This window comes from Dermacentor andersoni, chromosome 1, assembly GCF_023375885.2.
Source record: "Dermacentor andersoni chromosome 1, qqDerAnde1_hic_scaffold, whole genome shotgun sequence".
Taxonomy (NCBI): domain Eukaryota; kingdom Metazoa; phylum Arthropoda; class Arachnida; order Ixodida; family Ixodidae; genus Dermacentor; species Dermacentor andersoni.
This window is the reverse complement of record NC_092814.1, coordinates 218,717,761-218,742,294: the sequence shown is the minus strand read 5'-3', so window position 1 is coordinate 218,742,294 and position 24,534 is coordinate 218,717,761. Positions and strand designations below refer to the sequence as shown.

The 24,534-nt window shown below is 43.6% G+C and overlaps 1 protein-coding gene across 3 annotated transcripts in view; it reads right to left on the bottom strand.

The window, feature by feature from the left end:
* The window catches only part of mle (dosage compensation regulator mle), a 126,787-nt gene that overhangs the window by 80,002 nt on the left and 22,251 nt on the right, over positions 1 to 24,534 (bottom strand). For all 3 annotated transcript variants that reach the window (XM_050196377.3, XM_050196378.3, XM_050196379.3), the window contains 9 exons: positions 20,882 to 20,928; positions 19,347 to 19,483; positions 13,869 to 13,967; positions 8,816 to 8,980; positions 7,908 to 7,985; positions 7,677 to 7,796; positions 7,497 to 7,568; positions 5,457 to 5,598; positions 2,674 to 2,756 (listed from right to left, as the gene is read on the bottom strand). In XM_050196377.3, coding sequence (XP_050052334.1) covers positions 2,674 to 2,756; positions 5,457 to 5,598; positions 7,497 to 7,568; positions 7,677 to 7,796; positions 7,908 to 7,985; positions 8,816 to 8,980; positions 13,869 to 13,967; positions 19,347 to 19,483; positions 20,882 to 20,928 — 943 coding nt within the window. The remainder of the gene's footprint in view (positions 1 to 2,673; positions 2,757 to 5,456; positions 5,599 to 7,496; positions 7,569 to 7,676; positions 7,797 to 7,907; positions 7,986 to 8,815; positions 8,981 to 13,868; positions 13,968 to 19,346; positions 19,484 to 20,881; positions 20,929 to 24,534) is intronic.

Genomic DNA, 24,534 nt, shown 5'->3' with positions numbered 1-24,534 from the left:
GACGCCACATGGTGTTTCAGGCATAAACTGCATGTGTGATGCCACAAACATGGCAGCCATGAAAAAAGTTGTTACTATATCTGGCATAAAACCACAAATTTGGTTGCCAGCTTATAACGAGACAGCACTGCTTAGGCCTAGCGGCTTAAGCAGTGCTGTCGGTGGAGTGGCTGTTGGCAAGCCGTTACAGGAAACTTGCTGCCAATGTTCGCATTTGCAGACCTTATTGGCACTCAAACGTGAGATCAGACGCACAGGCTAGACTGATGAATATGGTACTGGAGTACAGATCCACATGTGGTTCCCTCCATGTCCAAAATATCACCGCCGAAGCACTCCGTACAGATGGTTAACAAACGAAGCTGAAACGTGCGGCCCCGGTGTTTATCGCTGGGTTAATTCCGACGGTTCATTAAACGACGGCTTGGTAGGCTGCCGGATCCTCGGTACGCAGCTGCTGCTTGCACTCAGCTGCACGTGTCTGTTCTTGTGCCCAAGATCGAAAGCTGCCTGTTCCTAAGGGGTACGTATGACGCAAGGCCTACACATTTCGGAGCCGGAGAGAAACCAGGGTGTCTACCAAGTTGACATTTCCAAATTCCCTGAGTTTTCCAGGTTTTCCCTGAGTGATGCAGAACTATGTTTTATACCAAGAAGGGCTGAAACCATATCGTTGATGCTGTCACTCTCTAGTAAGCATATGAAAAAAATAAAAAACTTAATGCAATTTGAATACTAAGGAGTAGCGTTTATGCTATTCAAAAAAAGAATAAAAGGGAGGGGTTAGTAAAATGCACAGCAAATAAAATGTGTTCGAAAAAAATTGCAAATCGAGTTGGACATTCTCAAACACAAATAAAAAGGAGATGCATACAGAAGCAAATATTTTCAAATATGAGCTATGTCTATCAACTGATAGCAAGCTCAGTGGTATGAGGCCCGAACTTTGTCACAATTGAGATTCTCTCTCAACAGCTCGTAAGTCAACCTCAACTGTCCTGACATACTCTCAGCCCGCGCACGACGCCTCAGTGTTGTGTTTCACTGTTTTAAAGAGTTGATTTTGGTTTGAATGAGGGACACCTGCATCTCGGCATCAGCCAACACTGTTTTTTGAGCTCAAAACGGCAGCAGCACGCTTCCTTTTCCGTTCATTCCCCAATGCGTAGGTCCTTTCTGTTCTTGTCCGCCTTCCACCACTCGTTCGCCCCACGGACCATTTGAAGCATCTTCTTGGTCAGTTGCACAGTCCACGTCCAATTTTTTAACTCTCTAGGGGCCGCGATAACGTCCGAAAAATCGGCCGGTTGGAAAAAATAAATGCATGTCATTTACTGCCCTTAAGGGCTCAATCCGCCACGGGCAATGTATTCGAAAACGCTCTGCAGGCCTGCCGATATGCGTATTAGGCATATTGGTGCTCGTACTGTGACAGGAAATACCAAGTGCATGCATGTATAATTAAGGAATACAGTGTTCCGTGGCAACAGCCCCTTCCCACACTTGTTATGCTTCACTGCAATACTTTTGGGTATGCTTCACCAAGTTACATTTCTGTACCGACTACTCAAAATCCCCGAGGTAGACACCCTGGAAACTGCAGCTCGCGCGCTCGGCTGCGACAGAGAGCAACGACATCTCTACTGGCGCACCTAATACGACACCCCCTAGATAGCACAAGGCCGTTTCGCTCTGATCCATGACGTCATGTCACCTGGCCTGACTGCCCTAATGAGGATGCTCTCAAGTAGGCAACAGTGATTTTGACGTCACCGCTTTCATCATGCCAGCTTTGTCAACGCAAATTTCGGGCCATGTAGAGTCACAGCATGGATCGGAGTAAACAGGCCTTGTGCTATCTAGGGGATGTTGGCTAATCGCGCGTCTCTTTTCATTTCTTCCTTTTTTTTTTTTGTGCGTGCACATGGGGTTGCATTGGAGTTTTCGGCATACAGGCAACCGACAGACGGATGAACGGACGGACAAATCGGCTAGCCATATACAGCTTCGCTGTATAGTATGTCACACAGCGTGCTCATTTTTATGTTGGCACTCATAAACCCCATCAGCAATTGAGTGCGAGATGCACAGGCTAGACAGACGGTCTTAGTAGCGGAGTACAGATCCAAATGCAACCCCTTCGATTTTGAAGTCTGTCGGCAGCGTGGGCATTCTGGCCGGCGGCTTGGCATGGTTGGACTTCAGTCGGCAAGCCAACATGCCAATCCCATGCGATAACAGCAATTGCACAGTTGCGTATTCGTGGGGGTGCAGGGTGTGTGTATGCAATTTACTGTTGTCTCCATGCCTCATATCCGCCAAGGCAAGGTGTTGGCGGGCCATCAAAATTCACAGGCGACCCTTTACTGACCCGCTGGAGGCATCTCACGTGCATTCCTTACGCATAGACCCGATTGCAATATTTCTTTCTGACAATATCTTTGTATATTCTTATAACGAATACTGGATATATAACAAAGGTATTTTCATCTCCTATGCAACCTAGTTATACTTAACAAGGTTCGACTAGTCAAACTTATAAAACAAAACATGTACTAATGAGCTTCTGGGTCATTTGTGGGTTATTCCTCCGATTTGTTTTTCAGACAATTATCATGATCCTTCAAGTCTGAATATTTTTCAGGCATTATAGTACACTGTTTACAAACTTACATTGACATCTCGCTCATGAATTTCATCAATGATGACATGAGATACTCCTCGAAGACCAGCTTCCAATTTCCTTAACAGGACACCTGCACACACGTGAAAGTAACATATAGGCTTCAGCTTTTGGAATACAGACAGCCTAAGAGTAGCTAAGCACCAGTTGTGCATTAAAGGGGCCCTGAACCACTCTTTATCGAAGTGAAGAAAGGCATTTGAAGTGGAAACAGGCTATTTAAGAAATACTTTGCCGCTAAAGGTACAGTCAAACCCGGCTATATCGAACTCGCAAAAAAACGCCTATCAGTTCGATATAGAGCATAATTCGATATAAGCCTGCTAAATAATTGGATGTCATAAAAGCACATACCATTTATAAAATCACTTTATTGACGAAACTAGCTTAGTTTCGCATAAATTAGTCCTGCATTTTCTTCTGCTTGGGCAATTTCGCTGTCTGCGACGCACGCACTTCCCCACGTTGTCTAAGGAGTCCGAGCAGCTGAGGCCGCAACCTTCCGCATTCGCGCAGAAGCACCGGACTAATGCGAGTGCACCAATCACTTGGGAGGATGTGGGCAAAGGACCGTAGTTGCTTTCCTCAGTGTGCCTACTTTCATTTGTGCTCGGTACGATGTCGGCGATGTAGTCTTCGTTTCCGGGCTCTACCGTGGTCGCGACACCATCATCTGCACTCACAAACTCGTCCGCCGTTGATTTGAATGTCCCGGAAATTTTGACAGCTCGCTCCAAACTTCGGCAACACCGGCAACGGCTTCGTCGCATTCATCAGAATTTAGTCATCACCGAGCACGCGTAAACCGGCACGTATGAAGAACGCCTCGTACACGGCCGTGCGTACGCGTCGGGCGCCATGGGCACCGGGTTGCAAGTCTGGCCACTTTAGCCCTAATCGTGCTAAGAGTGCTCCTCGGAATCTTGCACGCTGCGGGGACATCGCGTTCGACGCGATTTATGATTTCGATCTTCACGACGAAAGGCGAATTCTGCCGCATCATCACGGCAACACTGCGGGAGAAGGCCCACAAGGCGCAAACACGATAAACCAGAGAAGCAGCCAGACAACTCGCACTTTCGCCATCTTGCACGAAGAGCGCACAAGAGGCTCTGATTGGCTGTCTGAGCAAGCGCTGTAGGCGGGCCAAGATCATTTTTTGCTGGGGAGTGTCGATAGATAGTGATCTAAAGAAAGGAAGGACGCTTGATTTTGCAACCCGTGAGGGAGCACGGCGAAGCGTCGTCAGGGGAGAGGGAGTGGGAAGTGAAAGATGATATAGAAGGAGGGAGGATAATAGACTTCACTATGCGCGACAGGGGGAGTGTCGACGGCTCGCCCGAACAGCCCGAGGCAGCGCGGTCACGGTAGGGAGAGCGGTTGGATGGAGCCGCGCCGCCGGGTTTCCCCGCTACCGCGAGGGAAAGCCAACTTCTGGGGGCACTTTCCCGCCGCTTGACGTTCGATATATCGGGAGTCACTGCAATATTTGTTCGATGTAAGCGTAATTTTTGCTATATATACTCATTGTAACTATACCGTGACCAGAAATTGTTCGATATATAGAATAATTCGATGTAAACGGGTTCGATATAGTCGGGTTCGACTGTATTTCAATGCATTCAGCAAAAGTGGAGTTATTGGTAATCAAACAGCCTCTGCAGTGCTTCCACTCCTTCAATGCCTTGCACTGCGAAAGCTATGGCGGAGCAGGACATGTGCACAACGCTCCACCTTTTAAATGTCACCATGGCACGCAGTTCAAATTTCATTTTGGATGTTAACAACGATGTCACTTCCAATTTCGCCGCCTATTACGTGCCAAACGTAAGCCAAACCCGGTTGTCCTCAGCGAGCCGGAGTGTGCTTAGCCAGTGGACTCGCCACGGCCCCCTGCGGCAGCCGCAGTATCTATGCTACATAGCAGACCACAACTACATGCAACCGTAGTGCATATATGCACAGCGTTTGCTTTGTGCATGACAAGGCGAGTGCGTGCTCACCCTCATATGCAGCAGTCCGACCATGCTACATGGTGCAGACCGGCTTTGTCCTTCACCAGCTTGACAGGCAGATAGTAGCCACATCCAACTTACGCATGTTTCAAGGGCTATTCTGGTTATTTGGCTATTCTGCCAAGCGGACCTGGAGTGGTCACGAGTGAGCGTGCGCTGGCAAGCGCGAGTATGGTCTGACCTTAAGTTCCGGGTGGATCAAGGCTAGTTGAGCGGTAAAAACTACTCGAAATTAGCGAGACTCGACGGCTATAACACCGATAGGCAGAGTGGCCAAAGTGTATTTCCTACGTGGGCTGCCACAGCCCAGCGTGAGCAAACGATAGTTGGCTTCTTCCGGAAGTACGTACATAATTATTATGGAAATTTGAAAGCACATTTTCACTTACTTCAGCCTGTTTATTGAACTTCGTCAATAAATATACACAGTAACAGTATGAAGTGCACTGATCCAAACACCTTATTTGATTGGCGTCAGCTACTGGCCAATAGCAGCTGGGTATGGGAATCCGCTATGTGACGAAATAAAGCACCCAGAAGAGAGCGAAGAGCAGGCTTGTGTTGATATGAGAGCACTTGAGAAAAAGGTAACTTCGCGGTCCGCTTACTAGCTCCACGTGCCGCGCATAACTGAAAATCTTGGCTGAGGTGTTCACAGCAGCGGATTCCATCTGCGGACTACATTTTTTCACCAAGGCCGAGGAGTGGTTCAGGGCTCCTTTAAGCTGTAACATCAATGCTTATAACACAGCACTTACCCACTGTGCAGAACAAGATGGACCCATAGGGACGTGGGAGCACAGATTCAAAACGAACACTGTAGCCGGCACTTTGACCAAGTTGCTCAGATCGTTCTTCAGCAATTCGTTCAGCAACTGACACTGCACTGATTCTCCGAGGCTGAAAAATCAGGATACCACTATCAGCAAAATTATTTTCTTCACAGCAATGATCACCCAAAAGATGATCGGATATTTCTGTAGACACTGTAGGCACACTGAAGCACTTGCTGACAATTGTTTCAGTCTTTTCTTATAATGTAATGAAGCTTAACCAATCCATATGCGGCAACTCTGTTTAAGACAATCTCCAATAAGCTAACAGTTTTTAAGGCCCCTTAGCAATAATTCTGAAGTTTAGTACACCGTACTTACTTGCATAATGATCGCACTCGCGTAATGATCGCACCCCTGAATTTTGTCGTCAAAATTCTATTTCTTTTCCTTTCCCGTGTAATGATCGCACCCCGAACTTGCCGCAGCGATATGTAGTGTGCCAAGTTTAGTTAATAATGATCACGCTTACCATCTGTCGAATGCTACGCGAACGACTCTTCAAGACAAACCAGGCGGTTACACGCACCAAACATTCTTAAGCAGATGCCCCATTTCATTCCTTTCATTACTTTCCGCACTTCCATGACAAAAAAAAGCTCCAACCAAACTTGCCTTTATTATGTGTAGACTTTATAATGGTTGTGGTCAACAACAAAAAAGGCGCCTTTCGATTCTTCTTGTCTGCACGCAACAAATCGTGAGCGGCAACGATAGTAGACACGTTTACACTGATACGTTAGATGTGTACCCTATTCATACGCCAACGCTTGTAAACAGCTAAGATATTCCCACCCTTAGCGGAAATGTGCTGTATTAGGATAGTAGTGAAGACAAATGCCACAGTTTACACAGCATGCCCGCTATGTGTTTCTATGTCACTGGCAGCTAAGCGCACCTATGTTTCTGTCCCCTCAAAGTGGACATGGCTATGTGACTGCCGCAAACTTGCCAATATTAATGATATTATTCATTACTGATACAGAAGAAACTGTTTCAACGCACGCAATGTACTCATGAGAAGAAAAAAAATCACGTTCGGCACATTCGGCTTGCTCTGCCAGCCGCCATTTTTGTTTTGGTGACCCGCACTACATACAGCGGCAGCTGCCTATTTGTTGACCTGTTGTCATCCCGCAGCAAATGCGGAATGAAAAAAATTATTTTTTTCTTTTCGCAGGAAATTTAACCCGCGTAGTGATCGCACCCCTGAATTTGCGTGAAATTTTTTGACAAAAAAGTGCGATCATTATGCGAGTAAATATGGTATGTTAATTTTCCTAGATTTGCGTGCATATCTGTACGTACGAGGGTGAATCAGAAAGTCTGCCCCTACTTATTATAAGCCAAAATAAGATAAATACAGGTAATTACAAATAGTGATGAAGATGACATAAAGGCAATGAATGAAACCGTAACTAGGCTGGCTTCAGAAGCACCAACTGAAGTGGGAGGTAAGGCACGAATGCAACCGGTAGGTAAGCTCTCCTAAGTAACAAAGGACTTAAGTTGCCAAAGTGCCATGCCTCCAGTCACTTTCTTGGGTATTTATGTATGTGTACAAGATTAGCCGTGGGAGTGTTAGCAAGCATCACTCACAGCCAAAGTAGCTGTGATCAGAGCTGGCCAACACTCCCAGGGCTAATTTACCTCAAAATAAAGGCACTTGTGAACAGCCCTATAAGCACATGCTCCAACCAGGTGCATTGCTACTTAGCAATTCAATTCACAGGTTACATAATTACCCTTACAGATCCCACTATACTTTAACTGGATCTTGTACCTACAAAAGTGCCGGCAACCAAGTTATACCAACTGGACAAAATGCCACTGCACATATAAACAGAGCAACAACGATTGTTGTAATAATAGTGCATCACAATAAAGTACCAAAAGAAAATGCAACAAGACATGACAGACTCTCAGTAATGTAACAGTTATTTCAAACAGGACAGTTTGACCAACCTGAGTGACAACAATACAGCATTCAGCGCCAATCCCTTGATTTATGTACGAGTCCAGTATATACTGTGGCACCTAGTATGATAATGAAAGGGACAAATGAACGAAATGAATGCATTTGCAGTCAGAAGCATATAACATGTTGCTGTACACCAGCAAGAGAAAAAAGGCAAAGCCATTTACCTGAGTGGTTTTTCCACAGCCTGTGGCACCTCGTATGATGACAACTGGCGACTGGTGGATAGCATCTAATATGCTGTCATAGGAATTGTAGACCGGAAGTTGGTAACGTTCATCCAACATCTAAAAAAACAACATTGGTGCTTATTTGTAAGCTGGCAACGAATTTCTTCTTAAACATATACATTTTTAGATGCCCAGGATAAAAGCCCCAAAATAACAATGTACACAGACCTTTTTTAGTTGTGGGTCATGGTCCACTTGCTGATTGTAGTTATTAAGAATATCATCGCTGATCTGACTCAATGTCATCTGAAATAAAATGCATTGCATTGCACTTGAAGGTCGTATAAATGTAACCAGAATTGCACAGCACAGTAAAACCCCGTTTTAGTAAGCCAGCAAAGCAACAGTGCGTGCGTGTCTGTACACAAGTGCAAGCACATGCGTCTGCTGGGTAACAATGACACAAAGATAGGTATAAGACTACTGAAGATATGGTTCTTAGGGATAATAATAAGTGCAAATTACTTCCTAGTGCTTTTAATTAAATTCAGGAACAATGCAAAAAAAACAGCTCCAAGGAAAAGCTTTAATGATTTACACTTTTCTGTTATGTGTGCAGCTTAGTATAAAGCCACCTACCACTCTCAGTTTTCCTCTTCCTTTTTCTTTTCTATTTTTTTTTTTTGTGAGGGAGCTTTTCAGTAACTAGACAATCATTCTTTCTCAGAATATCCCACACTACTCCCATTTTGGAAAAGCATTGATAGGTGGCCCATTGGTGCCTGTTTTGCAGGCCTAAAACTCAAAAGTCAACCTTTCTAAAGAGGGAGGTTGATCATCGCATCACTCGTTCCAGAAGAAGTCGCATAGCCCCACCATCCCCTGAGAAAGATGTGGGTATACAGTGTGTTCCAATAATGACCGATGGTTAAATATAGGAGACTTTAGATATAATTTTTGACGACCAAGCTTCATAGCAGCAACATTAAACCCATAAAAAACTGGATGCAAGCTAGATTTGGGGACACATTAGAATTAGGTAAATATGGTAGTTTATCCACATTTTGTCTCATGGCACTATGCATTTTCGACCTGTAACAGACAATAGAATAACTCCCAAGTAGATCCGTTCGTACAGTGGCCATAGGACCCTCGTCAATGTTGCAAGATGTCCAAGGGTTCCAATTCTGCTGTGGTGGGGACCAAGGTACGACTCCTCCAGGTACAGGCTGGGCTACCACCTGCTCCTCCTCAAGTTGACGTGGAACTTTCAGTGAGAAGGGCTCACTCATGCTTTCAGGCTGGAAAGATACAACCACAGCATTATGCACAAGACCACTTCTCTCCCTTTAAGACAGCCATAAGTAAACACACGTGATAACAAATAATAACCCCTTACTGTGTGAATTTTTTTTTTTTTTTTAGAAAGAAGTAGACAAGCCTTTTTTTGGGCCACATATACCTAAACCAACCTCACTTTTCTAAAGAAACGCTTGGTAGCGATACTATGAACCAAAATTGTCACATCATTTATGATACAGTACACCATGAACTTACCCATATATTTTATGACCATGCAAAAAGACATTTGAATTGCAGAAAACTTATTAACTCTTTCATTACCACGAGAAAATGGTCGTTTTTTATAGGTCTATGAAAAAAATTATTTACCAACACAAATAACATTCCAACACACATTGCAGCATAGCATATTGTACATAATGAAATGCTCTTTCCAAAAACATACATTGCCAAACAAAAAATTTCGTTAAGTAAAACATTAAAATTCTACAAAGCCTCATTTTTGCTGCCAGTTATAAGAACAATAAAAAATAAAAAAACACTGTTTGCCTTCACTTGAAGATGTTCAGATTTTTGCATTTTGCCTAATTACATAATTAGTCTTAACTAATCAACTTTTCAACTATTATAACTAGATGAAAAGTGTCAATGCGAAAATTGCAGAGCAACATGAAAAACTTCCTGTACAGCTTTCTGTTGCTCAATACATGCTACAGTCGAGCCCACTAATAACGAACTTGAGCGTCACGTGGCGTCTGTTCGTTATATCTCGAAGTTCGTAGTAAGTGGACCACAGCTTAAAAGAAAGTGGCTAGTCAAAACACAAAATTTATTTCTTTGCTAAGAAGTTCATGATGCTCGTCGTGTTTCTGCAGTGCAGATCCGATGTGGGCCGTGTCCTGTTTATTTAACCCTTTCGCTGTCGGACCTTTCTGGCCGTGACGCCCCCCCAGTGTCGGCTTGGTTTCAGGGAACGAGCATAACAGGGAATGAACATAGCAATTTATTTTTGATTATGATTGGTATACAAACAACATAGTCACTGCAATATGCACATTTCAGTGTTCTGCAGCTGTTGTTAGTAAACATCATCACCATCATCAGCCTGACTATAACATCCGTTCAACATCCGAATCTGACGATGCGGAACTCCCCTCTTCCTCGCATGAGACGGTCCGAATCCGAATCCGAGCTCGGCTCGTATTCTGAATCGGAATTGAGCCACCGCTCCAATGAGCAGACGAAGGTCCGCGCGCTCAGCCATCCGAAAGTAACCACGCGCAGGGAGGATGCGCTTTCAGTCGCCCGCACAACGGAGATCCGTTGCGTGATCAAGAAGACAGAGGGAGACGAAAAAAGGCTAAAACAAAGTTCGAAGGGCTTTACGTTTACTGCTGCAAGTCGGAAGCGAGGGTGCGGCAAGAGAGCGAAAGCAGCAATCGAGTCACTCTTTTCGGAGAGGCAACGGCGCGGCGCATGCCTCTGAACTTGATGCGCTGTAGCAGACACACGAACAGAATAAAAATAAAAACCTTCAAACCAGCGGAGATGGCAGAACAACCCTTGAACCCATAACCACACGCGCGCGACGCATGATACAGCGAACTCCCGGAGCCACCGCACCACTCAGCAAAGAGAGAGGGGCGAGTGGCAGTCGCACCGTACTCTTCAATACGTGACTGTCACAGGTCGAGGCGAAAATACGAACTTGTAGAAAGAGTCAACAGATGGGGGGGGGGCCAGTTCAGGAGCGCCAGCTTTGCGCTCAAGCGCGAAATTTTGAACGCACGATAGAGAACGTACCGGTACGTCGGTGACACTGTGGGGGGTAAGCGCGAAGACGTACCGGTACGTCCGTGAGACAGCGAAAGGGTTGAAGCAGAAGCATACGCTTCGCCGAGGCCCTTGGCATAGACAAGCTGCCCGAGGCCCTATTTGCAGCCCATTGCTACAGGTGCGCTTATGGGTGCTGGCTTCGAAGTTTCATCGTCATCCGATTCCTCCGCGTCACTCTCCGCCCGAACTTCACAAACAATGCCCTCGTCCGTGCATGGTTCCGCAATATCAGCGTCTTCATCAGCAAAAATAGTCATCCCAACCAATGTTGTGGCCCCCCACATAGGAGTCAATGACACACTGCCACAAATCGCCACCGGACTGATCAATTTCGGAAGCATCAGGCTCTGCATCAGGCACTGCGTCGACGAAGCCTGCCTTGCAGAAACAGTTCCACACACAAACGGGCGTCACCGTTGCCCAGGCCGCCTTCACCATCTCAACGGCTGAATACAGTGAAACTCGAACCAGCAAGTTGGCGACGCCAACTGTCTACAGCGATGAGCAAGCACTCCACAATGCAGCGCCTATATGATGCCTTAAATGCACGTATTTGCCCAAATCAAGTGGCTGCGCTTTCGAAGTGGTATTGGGCGGCAGAAAGAGTAGAATAACTGCAGTCAGAGAAGTTCGCACGTGGTGCACTGAGCAGTTGTCACGCACAAGCAACAAGCGCCTGCCCTGCCTCTACATGTCACGGTCAAACTTGCCTAGTCACTCTGCGAATAAATTGCGCATCATCCACGTCTTAGTATTGTGCCTGTAGCACACGGGCACATAGGTAGCTGCAAAAGCAGCGTTGCTTCTTAGATTTTCCAGTTATAAAGGGCTCGCGCCGGTCGCTGCCATCCATATTAGTGCACAGAAGTAGTGTAATGCGCACTTTATTGTGCTTGCCGCCAGCGCATGAGTCCCCTTTCATGGTGTGCGTCTTGTCCGGCAACATCTGATAAAATAATGCAGTTTCGTCTGTGTTATACACATCCTGCTCCGCGTAGCTTGCAATAATGACTCACTTTCTTACAAGCCAAGTGGCAACGTCGTGGTCACTTACCGAAGCCGCCTCGCTGACAATTGATTTAAAAACAATCCCATGCCGCACTTTGAATCGATGTAGCCAGCCACTGCCTGGGCAGAAGTCAGAAAAATCAAGCAGGAACGCAAAGTTCTTGGCTTTGCCCAGCGTCATTGGTACACTTATCGGCATGTTGCAAGCCCATGTGTCAAAGAGCCACTTAAGCAGCACGTCCTATACGTCCACTTAGGTGGCCTTCCACAGGCGCTTTCTGTTCGCCGAGTCGGCATAAGAGCTGGCGAACTTTTCTTTGCTCTTTAGAACCGTCGCGATAGTTGATTTCAACACGTACTTCTTAACCAACTCACAGTTTTTAGCAATGAGGGAGTTCCGTCGAAATTGCTCGTTCCTTTGTCATGTCTAGCACTTTTCATTTCGTGACCGCTGCAGGCACGATTCCCGTTCGCCATCCTGAATACAACTCAGGTCCACCTAGAACGATGCGCGGCAGCAAGGAAGCATGGAGACTAGTGCGGAGAGGCCTGCTTTAAGGTAACGGCCAGAAAACGAAACTTCTGAACTTTATCCAGCACCATAGCACGCCCATTGAGACAGCGAGAGAGTCGCGAGAAAGAGTGAGGAGAGGGGAGCAGAGTTGCGAGGATGGGCAGGAAGGCGACCTTAGAAGCCACACGCCGACACTCGTGGGCAGCATATGATGGCACAGGGCACGAAATGGATAGTTCGCCTGCGAGAAGGCTTGGGAAAACAAACTGCATGCGCAAAGGGGTCAGGGGTCGTCGTTATCTCGCATCGCGGCTGGGTTTATGCCGTCCATTCGCTCTAACCGATTGGCAGGGCTCAAAGACCTTCGTTATACATGCTATTTTATGCCATTGAAATAATGCATATTTTGGCAGTCGCACGGTTCTCATTCGTTTTAAGCGAAAGTTTGTCCGTTATATGTGGGCTCGACTGTATATAATCTTTTTTTTCTGAGTGTGAAAGAAGCCTGCGAATACACGCGAAGTGTCTCGAGCGGCCAGTCTCGATACAATTTTGCGCATGTTCACTGGCTGCTTTCACACTCGGAAAAACACTTTTATGTAGCACATTCTGAGCAACAGGAAGCTGTATTGGGAGTTTTTCATATAGCTCTACAATTTTCTCATTGACACTTTTCATCTATATTATCTGAGAAATTGATTTATTCTAATTTTATATGTACATACTGCAGCTCTATTGAGCTGCTGCAGGAGTAGGTATGAAAATCAGAACAATGACAAATAGAGGCAATATGAACAATACAGACCATATGAAAAACGTTTCCTTTCCCCCCCCCCCCCCACACACACAGGTGGGGTCTGGAAAGCAGGTCAGGTAATATGTGGCAAATTTCGTTGAAGCAGGAATGTAGTACAGCAACATTTTGTTGTCGAGAGGTATGAAATGGATTAAGTCCTATGGTCGTTCGCCGGGGATACAAAACTATTTCGTTGTCACAGGATTTCGTTGTAGCAGGTTTTGACTATCTTATTCATATACACTTCGGTTTCAAAAATTACTTTTCGCACACAACCACATGACAGTGCAAATGAAACAAACCATGACTAAGGCTGCTGAATAAGTGAAATGGACTGCCCTGAACCTAACATTACCCTAGGAACTGTGCACACACACACACACACATACACCATTCAAATGAAGCCCCAAAAGGCTGCCCCTGCACACTGTCATCAAGGCACGACTCTTGCCTCATAATTTTTAAATAATTTATCCTCAGCCTCTTGTCATTGCATATCACTTCCAGTATTTAAAAATACTGTCAGTGAAGACAGGATCCCAGGATCAGGTCATTCCACTGATGCATCAGTTATTTTCCAGTACATAATACGTAGCCTCCCAAAAGGCCTTTGATGCAGTCATGCAATTACTGCGTCACTTTTGCAGTAGGGTCTTCTCCCTCATGCAATGGCATATAGCTGTAATAGATTTACACTGGCAGCATTCATCACAAGGTGAACAAGCAGACTTACGTTTTCTGGAACACAGACAGCTTCAATCTTCAAAGCTCTAATAGTCTCGGCCATTTCTTCAACAACCTCTGGTTTCAGAGTGACTGCATATGGCTCCAACTAAGGAAATTAAAATAAAATGAAATAAACAAATGTGAGTGCTGTCAAGTTTTTGTCTGAAGATCATTTGTAAGTTACAAAGTTTACACACTAAGTCTCAAACAACTGACCAAATAGTCTGTGATGTGCTGATGGCAAAAACACACAAATACAGATCAAAATTACAAAGCTATAACAAATAAAATTAGGGCTAGGAAATGATGCATATAAAGAGTAACTTTTGTTTTTCAATTACTGTGCAGTAAAAGCTTTCTAATACAGACTGGGAAAAGCTTCAAAAAGGTGCATACAAAAAAAGTTATTCCAAACAGAAACTAATGCAGAGAAAGGCACTCCATTTCGCAAAACATTTGGCCAGAGATGACAGAAGATGCAAAAGTAAACTGTGCTTTTCAAGCTCATTGTGGAAGCTTTCATAAGTGGCCTTGTTACCTCAGCCTGTATCTGCAGTTTTTTTTTTTCTTTTTTCAACCTCTTCATCAACACTTTATTAGCATGTAGGCAAGGCTTAATAAGGTCATAGGAATGTTGGGCACAAATAGAGCAGGGCTCCCCTATCTATTCTTACACAAGAGAATCCCCTTTAAAATTCATTATAATGGTGAAGGTTCAGCAATTATACAAATTCAAGACTCTAACCCACTGAAGTTATTCTAGATATAACAGCTGTACATCAATCCATCATACTGTTGCAGTGAAAAACAAACAAGTGAGCCAGAGAGAAAAAGTGAAGTAAGCTTCCCAGGAGACTCCCTCAGAGCATGTTGAAAGGAATGGAAGAGGATACAAAAGAGCAACAAAAAGAACTTTTCAGCAGTGGATGCAGGTTGTGCCTTATTGCTCGCATCCTCAGCCACCTATCAATTCCTTGAGAAAATGGAGATGAGACAAGGAAGTCATACACAACTCATGCGTGGTTCATGGCACAGCAGTTTAGCAGGTGCCAATGATGCACATACGTGGTGCTGAAGGTATTGGTGGAGCATGTTTAAGCCCTCTCAAAGTTGACATTATCAGCAATCATAGCAAATTGATGGCATTAGCCAACCTTAACGGCACTGAACATGTGCTCTTCCAGGACTACTGGAAAAGCATGCCTAACACCTAAGCAACCTTGGGAAAGCTGTCTTGCCTACTACAGGGGCAGTATATTTTTTTAACGATCCATTTTTCAATATTTTCACCCTTCGTTACTGGGTCAGATGCTACGTGCCATTACTACTGAAATTGGTCACTCCGCATGCAGCATCAAAGTCAATGATAAAGTGCAAGAAGAATGAAAAATGAAATGGATTGTAAGAAAGTATGACTACAGTGCAAGAAGAGGCAACCAGTTACACAATTATTGTAATAATGTACTGGTTCTTCAGCTGCTGTGCGCAGTTATGTACATTATCATTGCTTTTTATGAGTTTTAAGGTAAATCGTGATGTAACAAACTATTGACATAACGACCAGTCTTTTCAAAATTATTGCGTTCATTATACATAGACGCACTTTTGAGCGTAGGTTGAGATAGTTTACTGCAGAAAATAAAAATGGCATGGGCAACCAAGTCGGAACATACGCCACATAAAAGTGTTTTTTCAAGCGTGAAAGAAGCCCGCGAATACACGCAAAGTACCTCAAGCGGCCAGTCGCGCGGCAATTTTGTGTGCATTTGGGGGCTTCTTTCACGCTCGGAAAAGCACTTATGTAGCACATACTGAGCAACAAGAAGCTGTATTGTGAGCTTTTCATGTCACTCTACAATTTTCTCATTTACACTTTTCATGTAATTATAATATTTGAGAAGTTCAATTTTTTAAGACTAATCTAAAAAAAAATATTTGAGTATCTCCAAGCGACGGCAAACAACACTACCTTGGTTCTGTCCAGCTACGTGGCATTCAAATATTTTTAACCTTTGGCTAAAGTTAGCTGGGACACCCTGTATAGGCAGTGACATCTATCGGAACAAATTAAAGTTCCGTGTGAGAGTCGGGGTGCATCTTTCTCTTTATGGTTAGCTGATCCATGTGATAAGATAGCCTCCGTCCGATGACAGGCACATGATCATGCTCGCAGTATGCAGTGTTCAAGGTTGGGTCCTTATTGGGAACACAATACCCGCTACCCGTAGGAGTTCTCAAACCCCAGTAAAACGTGAGAAGTAAACAACAACCAATCGGATCAAATTGTGTTCCTTCCAATAGGTTCTCAAAATTTATCGATGGTTTTCTTTTGAGCAATGTCACTTGTATTAGTGTAAATGCATGACTTGTAAACAATTCGAACCATTTGTAATGGAATTTGGCTGTGTGCACAGTGTCAGAAAGCAAACTAGCAGCGCTGTGGTCAAGCCGAATGCTCCAAATCTGGAGCAAGCGCTGCTTGCAGTTGCTTTTAAATTTCTTGCAAGCAAATAAACTGACAATTCACCACGCTGAATAAAAAAACATGTGCTTAATGTGCTCAACTAAGGCATGCTATCAAAACAAATTGTCACATTGCAGCGTAACATGTCATGATCAATTACAGACCTACTGAGCTGGTTATCGTTCCTGCTACCGGTACCAGCACACAAAAGTACATTGGCGAGAATGTGGCTGCTGCTTAAGGAATTAGTAACACTAATGCTGGGGCCGAAAACTAAACTAACCAAACTAAATAAAGCTTAAGTGTACATCACTGATTTATTAAAGCGCCTGCCTAAACAATGTACACTGCGTGACTTGAAATGAATGAATGTTTGATGTTTTATGGAGCAAGGGCCAAGTATGGCCAAAGAGCGCCATGTCCGTGGTAATGACTTCGCAGTGTAATCATGAGTTCGATGAAGTTGGTGTGACGTGGCTATAGAGGGGCCTTAAAAATGGTCGTGCTAAAGTGCGTAAAATCTGTACAATAAGATTATGGCGATGACTTATGACGTGTTCTATGAACATTAAAATGCATTTAAAAAGAATGATACGATGTGTAAAAATATATAAGGTTATAAGATATGCTAGAGCACTACTGCCTTCTTAGAGCACTTGAAAAACAAGGGTCTGGAGGCATGTGGTATGCAAAACTTATCGCAGCGGTATCCTCTGGAGCGAGGATGCTCTACGAATTTAATAGGCATATAACGTGTAGTACGACATCATTTAAGAAGTTAAGGACTGCCTTGGTGTCAAAAAGCGGCTCCTTACCAAGAAACACAGCCGGGTGTACAGGTATGTAATAATGGTAAGCAAGCGGAAAATGTTTCTTTCTCTCCGTTTCGGCTTCCCGACACTCCAGGAGCACGTGGAGGACGGTAAGCTTCTCACCGCATCTACCACAGGTTGGAGGTTCACTTCCAGTAAGCAGATAATTATGGGTGCCAAATGTGTGTCCTATTCCGAGGCGACAGAATAGGACATCTGTTCGTTGAGATCTTGTTGGGGAGGGCCAAAAACCTAACTGTGGCTTTATAATGTGCAGTTTATTATTTATTTCTGCGTCCCACATGCGTTGCCAGTGGTTTCGCAGTTTCTTTCGTATGTAAGGTTTCAGATCTGTGAGAGGCACCAAAGCAGTATTATTAACAGCAGGGGGTGCAATTGACGTAGCCATCTGGTCTGCCAGAACGTTACCTTCGATTCCCCTGTGGCCAGGTACCCAGCATATGATGATATGCTGGTTAGATAGATAAGCTTTGCACAGGTCGGAATAGACCTCAGTAAGTACAGGATTTTTATGTTTGTAGAGTGACATTAAGGCCTTCACCACATTTAGGGAGTCCGTATATACAATGGCTTTTTGGAGTTTTGATTTCTTTATATGCTTTACAGCCAACCATATAGCGTAGGCCTCTGCCGTAAGGATACTTGTTTCTGGATGTAGTACATCGGATTCCGAAAAATATAGACCGACGGCTGCATAGGATACTCTGGCATGCGACTTGGAGGCCTCTGTGTAGAACTCTGTGCATGAGTGCTTGTACTGAAGTTCTAAGAAATGCATTCAAATTTCTACCTCTGGAGCATGCTTTGAAACTTTTAGAAAGAATACGTCACATTCTGTGACCTGCCAGTCCCAAGGGGGTAATAGTAAAGAATCCCATTTTTTGTCATGCTTATGCAGCATGAGAGTGCCAAAAGGTATTTTTCGCCATTTGTTGTGAAAAATAAAAAATATAAATAGCCGTTTTATGAGGAAAACAGTGCTTGTTTCAGTCAATACAAGACGCACTCATTCAATCAGAGGGGCTTTCTCTATTTACATTCAGAACGGTTGTCTGTCCCTTAAAGGGCCTCTCACCTGGCCCCATAGCAAATCTTGGTTATGCACTGGAAGTTGTTATGTGTCCTCTAGGGAGCGTTCTGCCACAAAAATTTTTCTAATCAGCTCATTAATTGCGGAGATAGAAACATTTCAGTGCCGCGAACCCATGATTTCAGGAGGCTAGCTCCACTATAGCGAGGCACTCTTTCCACTCGCCCAGTCTAGCCTCCGCAAGCGAAATGCCTACCCTGCATTCTTCCATACTGGACCTCGAGGATCGTGTGATGCACACGTCACGGGCGCGTCATTCATTGTTTTTTTTTTTTTTTCTCTTCAGTCTTTTTTTCTCCTCCTTGAGGTGCTGTGCACTTCCACTGACAGCGTTGTGCGCGAGCTGTTGTGATGTCTCGTTTCGCGCAGCAGCGCACGATTTTGTGCACTGTGCACAAGGACACGTGACTAGCAGTATAATTCAATGCTACATGAATACTGAGGCAGAACAAGCGGATAGCCCAGCATGATCACACGCTGGAACATGGTAGAAAATGGCATAGTTTCGGCACCTGCGCACGTGACTACACGACCGTGGGAACAAGCAGACAAAGCGGAACTACATCTCTCTTGGTTCAATGCAAAGTAAAACAAAAACCCACAGACATTCGATTTGTGTGTTTTACTATTTCTCTAAACTTCAATTCGTCAATTCAAGCAACAGATCACACAAATAACGGATGTTGCCTTGGATAATTCTCGAAGTCACGCGTCACCACGAGCGACGTCACACTGCGGACACGACTACCTAGGCACAGGGACACGACTACATCACCATCCGGCTTGGAGCACGGTCGCCGCGAGGGAAAGGGAAAACGCCGTTCGGATTGAAATTTCTGACCATTCCGCAGTGCGTAGCGATGTAATTCTTTGCAAACACGATCGTTAGTGCACATTGTATGTTCTGCGTTTGTCAGCTTAAGATGGCCAGACCTGGCGAGGGGCCCTTTAATGTACTCGGATATTAGCACTGTGAAACAAAATATATGGGTGCCTTCACTGCAAGTGCACTCCCAACCACTCACAACGATACCGTAACAAGAACATAAGAATCACCACAGCCTGTAAGAACTGAAAGTATAACTTGATATTTCTAACCTTGCTTTCAGTCTTCTTCTTGGCAACTCCTGTGTAGGCATCAATAGCACCAAGATGGTACAGCTGACGCACTAGAGACAAGGCACATGACTTTGATGCCATCTGTTTGTTAGAGCCTTGCTCTTTTGCCTGAATTCCTAAAAAAAGAAAGAAAAGAAAAAAGCTTGAAAATTCAGTGTCGATTGTTTAGACCCACATGATGCTCCAAATATTTCAAACTGAACCTGTCATCATCAAATCTTACCAAAGAGAAGCTATTTAGAATACATGGCACACAAATAAGTTATCAAGGTTTGATATGGAATGAAGGCTGAGAGAGTTTAGTAAAACATGGAGCAATATGTATGGAGTCCTTCTTGTACCACCTAAAATTTCATGCTGTCTTTCAATTACGTTTTTTATAGCCCCTTGGGTGCTTGTCTCAAAGGATTGCCTAATCTTTTTAGACAAGCACATTAGTGGCTTTCTGACATTTATGCAATTCAAAAACAAACAGTAATAGTCAAGCCGTGTTTGCCTGTGCCAATATCTGCAAAAAAAAAAGCGTGATCACTGAAAACAACGTGAACTAGCATGTATCACTGAATTTCATTTCAAGCAAAACTGTTACATTTATAATATGTGCACAGATTAAGAGAAGAAATTAATTACTGCTATTTGAAAAGCTGTGTCCCGTTAATGTGTTCTGCACACAGTCGCACATCAAGAGTGCATGCAGTGTGTCAAGCCACCCATAACAAAGTTGCCTTCCAAAGCATGTTGCACTTGGGTATGTTCAGAAAGAGGAAGCTTAGAACTGAAAAAGGAAAAGCCTGAAGGCCAGATATTTCAATTCAACCTCAGGGTTTGTCAAACGCACACATTTGCACTTAAATGTGAATACTACATAGCCTTTTCTAGTTCATAATGTGCAACTTTTACATTGAACAAGTGCATCATATGCATAATCTTCTCCACAAAATTCTTTTTGAATTCCAGCGTACACAGAGCAACCTGTCACAAGCACACAGACTACCATTGAAGGTAACATCTGATCCAGAGGATCAGATAGCGGTAGAAGCTTCAGAAAGCAGTGCTGCTCTCAGCACCTCCACAGCAGACAAAGCCACAAATGATGAAGGAAAATGTTTACGGTATCAAATATGATCATTCCAGTGCTCGCCGAATGACTATACTTATTTTGTGTGTTAGCATGATAGCTTATAGTACTCAATGGTCTTAACAGTATAACAATTCCTTTCTTATTATCCAATACCCATGGCCAGCCCATTCTGGCCAGACAAAGTGTAAAGTGGAATAGAGCAGTTACATTATCCCAGCCCAGAATATGGAAAGTTTATTGCTTCATAAAAAATTATCCTATTTTGTACCTGTCATTTTCACTTTATCAGCCTGTTCCTTGCATCACCGTACACCGGACTGCAGAGCAAAGTTTAATGAATGCTTACATGCCAAGTAAATCTGTTTTATATCTGAAAACAATTGCAGGCTACTATAAGTAGATGGTAGAAAGTGGAACGTTTCCTAGTACTTACTCATGTTCAGCTTGCGCACAAAAAATGCCATTTCTGCAAAGAAGGTCCTAAGAAGCAAGAAACACGGAGCGTTAGTACAATAAATCTACTATAACCACACACATTTTTAAGAACACAGTGCATTAGGCTCTTCCAGTACAGCAGAAGCTAAGCCACAATGCATAGAATAGACCACATGCATCACAGAAGAACAAAGGAACCAGTATAGGGGTATACATATATTATAGAAGAGCAGAAAAAGCTGGAAATCCAGTCCTTCTATGAATTATGAAAGAATATAAACATGACAGCATCATTAGTGCGATCTTTCACCGATTTTTTAACACCAAATCCATATTTATACTTTAAACCTAATAAAACTGGGAAAAAAAAAACTTTCCTGGGCCAGATTCCTATGTGTTCTCGCGAAAAAAATTTTAGGGTTCAGAGGTACCCACTGTTCTACAAACCATGTAAGGACTCTTCCACAGTCACAAAGCAAATACATGCTGTACAGTTTATCTACCTAGATCGGCTGAAAGCAGCCAACTTGCACTGGTAATTATAAATGGCTCTCAAAGCATTATGATATGTTTTTCCCCTGAGAGGAGCAAGACAGTTTATAGACAGTGCAGTTGAGATGTCTTTTCCCAGCAGCACCGCACTGTCAGTGGCAGAAGTCAATGTGTGATAACATATATAACTGATCTAAAAGTTAATTAGTAAAACAATAATATAACGGCACATGTTGTAACGACACAATTGAAGCTGTTCAGTGCTTGTATGGCCATCTCTTCGCGCTCACAAGTGAGATGTGTACAAACTATCTTCTCACATCAATGTTCACTGCAAAATCTAGACAGCACTGTCCATGACCTAGAACTGTGGACACTGGCTAACATACCTTCATCTGGCAACATCAAATGAGTATATGCATAGTTATAGCTCATGCAGTGTACAAAGGACCCTACAGAAGATTTGCTGCCTAACTGAATGACACACTGCAGACCAACTTCAAAGCATCGATATCAGCACCAGGTTTACTTACAAAAGAAATGGAAACCAAAGTGACCAAATGGAAATGCTAAACGTGTCCTACTTATATGGGTACTGTCACACTGTCCTAATGGTATTCCCTTTTGTCTCGCTTCCATACCCCTCACCTATGGCAATAAGTTGCAGTACACCTTCAACACTGACATAGGCCCACTGAGTGCCAAAAAAGAACAGGCAATATCACCTTGTTAAATCACCAAGAATTACTCTGCCCACCAGTCCCATTGTAGGATACTGAGTGCATAGAAAGAATGCAACACTAACACTACAATGAAAATAAACATGACACTTGAGCATCCACACAAACAAAGCCCTCTCAATGTATTCCCTGAGCCACAAATTTAATTTTAATAGTTTTCACAAAGTGAGGGAGGGGGGGGGGGGCATAAAATGGTATACTATTGGCAGTTGGTCTCCCATTATTTTTGTCATGCATGAAATTTGAAGGTCTATCTTAAGTAGTAAAAAAGGAAGCTGTATCCCAAGTCCTTCATAAATAGAGGGCAGAAGCTTGAACCATCAATAGGAACAATGAAAAAACGTTCGACCTTCTCTGTACTGTGGAGAAAGGGGGCATTGCTTTGGCAAGGAAAAATGCCAAAAATGAGGGTCAAAGTGGGCCAGCTCTTACATGCACTGTTTACATGCAGAGTGTCATGCAAGGGGGTAAAGCGTGTGTCACATGGGACAACAATGTTCTCCATGCAACATCACCAGCCTAGATTGCAGCATCCAGATATCACACTGACAAGCTTGCAGCTGTTGTCCCTTCTTTTTATCACTGCTGCAATCACCCACAAGCCTCACCTTTCCATCACAAGTGCACATTTTGCGCTGCTTTCAGTAGCTTGAAAACTTGTTATTTCATGTCAACAGTGCCTAAAGACCAGCTCTAAGTGCAAGCAGCTCAATCAAAAGAAGTGAAAATAGGGCATGTTTGAGCTAGTTCCTAACTGTTGCCAATTCACTCTACTTCAAATTATCCAATATTTTACTTTGCATTTGAAATAATTTTTATTCTGCATAGAAGCATGGATTATTTCAGGACATCTGAACTCAGGTGATTTAACAAGGTCAAATCAACATATACTGAATTGATAAAAGGTGATTGTATTTACTTTCCTTTCTTGGTACACAGGGTGTTTTGTTTTAGACAGTACAGATTTTTTATAAAGAGCTATCACTGTGAGACACCTGTCTTTTTCTCATACGAGCCCTATGGCGTGGCAGAAATACTTTGCCATTGCTTATATCATAAGAAGCCAACAGACACTGACACCAAGGGCAACATAGGGGAAATTACTTGTGCTTAATAAATGAAATACAGAAGCAATAAATTAATGGAAATGAAAGTGGATTGAAAAACAACTTGCCGCAGGTGGGGAATGATCCAACAACCTTCTCAAGGTTGCAAAGGTTGTGGGATCGTTCCCCACCTGCGGCAAGTTGTTTTTTCATCCACTTTCATTTCCATTAATTGATTGTTTCTTTATTTCATTTATTAAGCCCAAGTAATTTCCCCTATGTTGTCCTTGGTGTCAGTGTCTGTTGGCTTGATATCGAGCCCCTCGGTTAACCCCCTTCTTTTTTGCCATTGCTTAACTTACATTTAAAAGACTAATTAACATTTCTATTTAACTATTAGTGCCTTAAGGGCAGTGTATAAACGGCAAATTTGAAGGCAGTCACATTTTAATGCACTTTCATTTTTTAAAGATCTTAAAAATCCTTAAAAAAGAAAGTTAAATTATGGGGTTTTACGTGCCAAAACCACTTTCTGATTATGAGGCATGCCGTAATGGAGGACTCCAAAAATTTCGACCACCTGGGGTTCTTTAACGTACACCTAAATCTAAGTGCACGAGTGTTTTCGCATTTCGCCCCCATCGAAATGCGGCCGCCGTGGCTTAAAAATTGTACCCAATTCGAGGTATTTATCGTCAAATTTCAATGGTAAATCCGGGCAATATTGAAACAGAGTGCTGCAGGCACACAGAAAAGGTGGCCCCACTATCATATCAGACCGAAACGCCGCATGGTGACAAGAGCAAGGAAGTTTGAAACTGAACGAGACTCAGCCAGTCGCAGCACCTGCTCATACGACACACTTTGCCTGGCAAGCATGTGCTGCTGTGTGTCGGGTCAGGATTGGCCGTGGCATGCTATCATTCAAACTTAGCCCCACACTTCTTTACAAGTCACTACCATCAGATGCGCAGAGGGACGCACTCAGTCTCGATGTTCCCTGGATTCGGTCTTCAATTTCGATGATAAATAAATTGTGATCTTTTTTATTTCTAAAAAATAGTACGTCATAAATTGTGATGCCCTACAGTTTTCTATATAAACAACTGCCCATAAGTTCATAACCATATAGTTAATTACCGAATTTCTCTTAGTCTTTTCAGAGTAACTTAAGCAGTGGCAAAGTACTTCCGTCTCGCCGTAGAGCTCATATGCAAAGCAACAGGTGTCCCACGGTCATAGCTTTCGTTATTTGAAAAATCTGTAGTGTCTAAAAAACGAAAACTGTATAAAATAGTACAGCCCTAGTAAATCCTCCAAACTCTAAATCTCAGGGCACAGCACAAATCAGTGACATGTCTGCAAGACTGGTG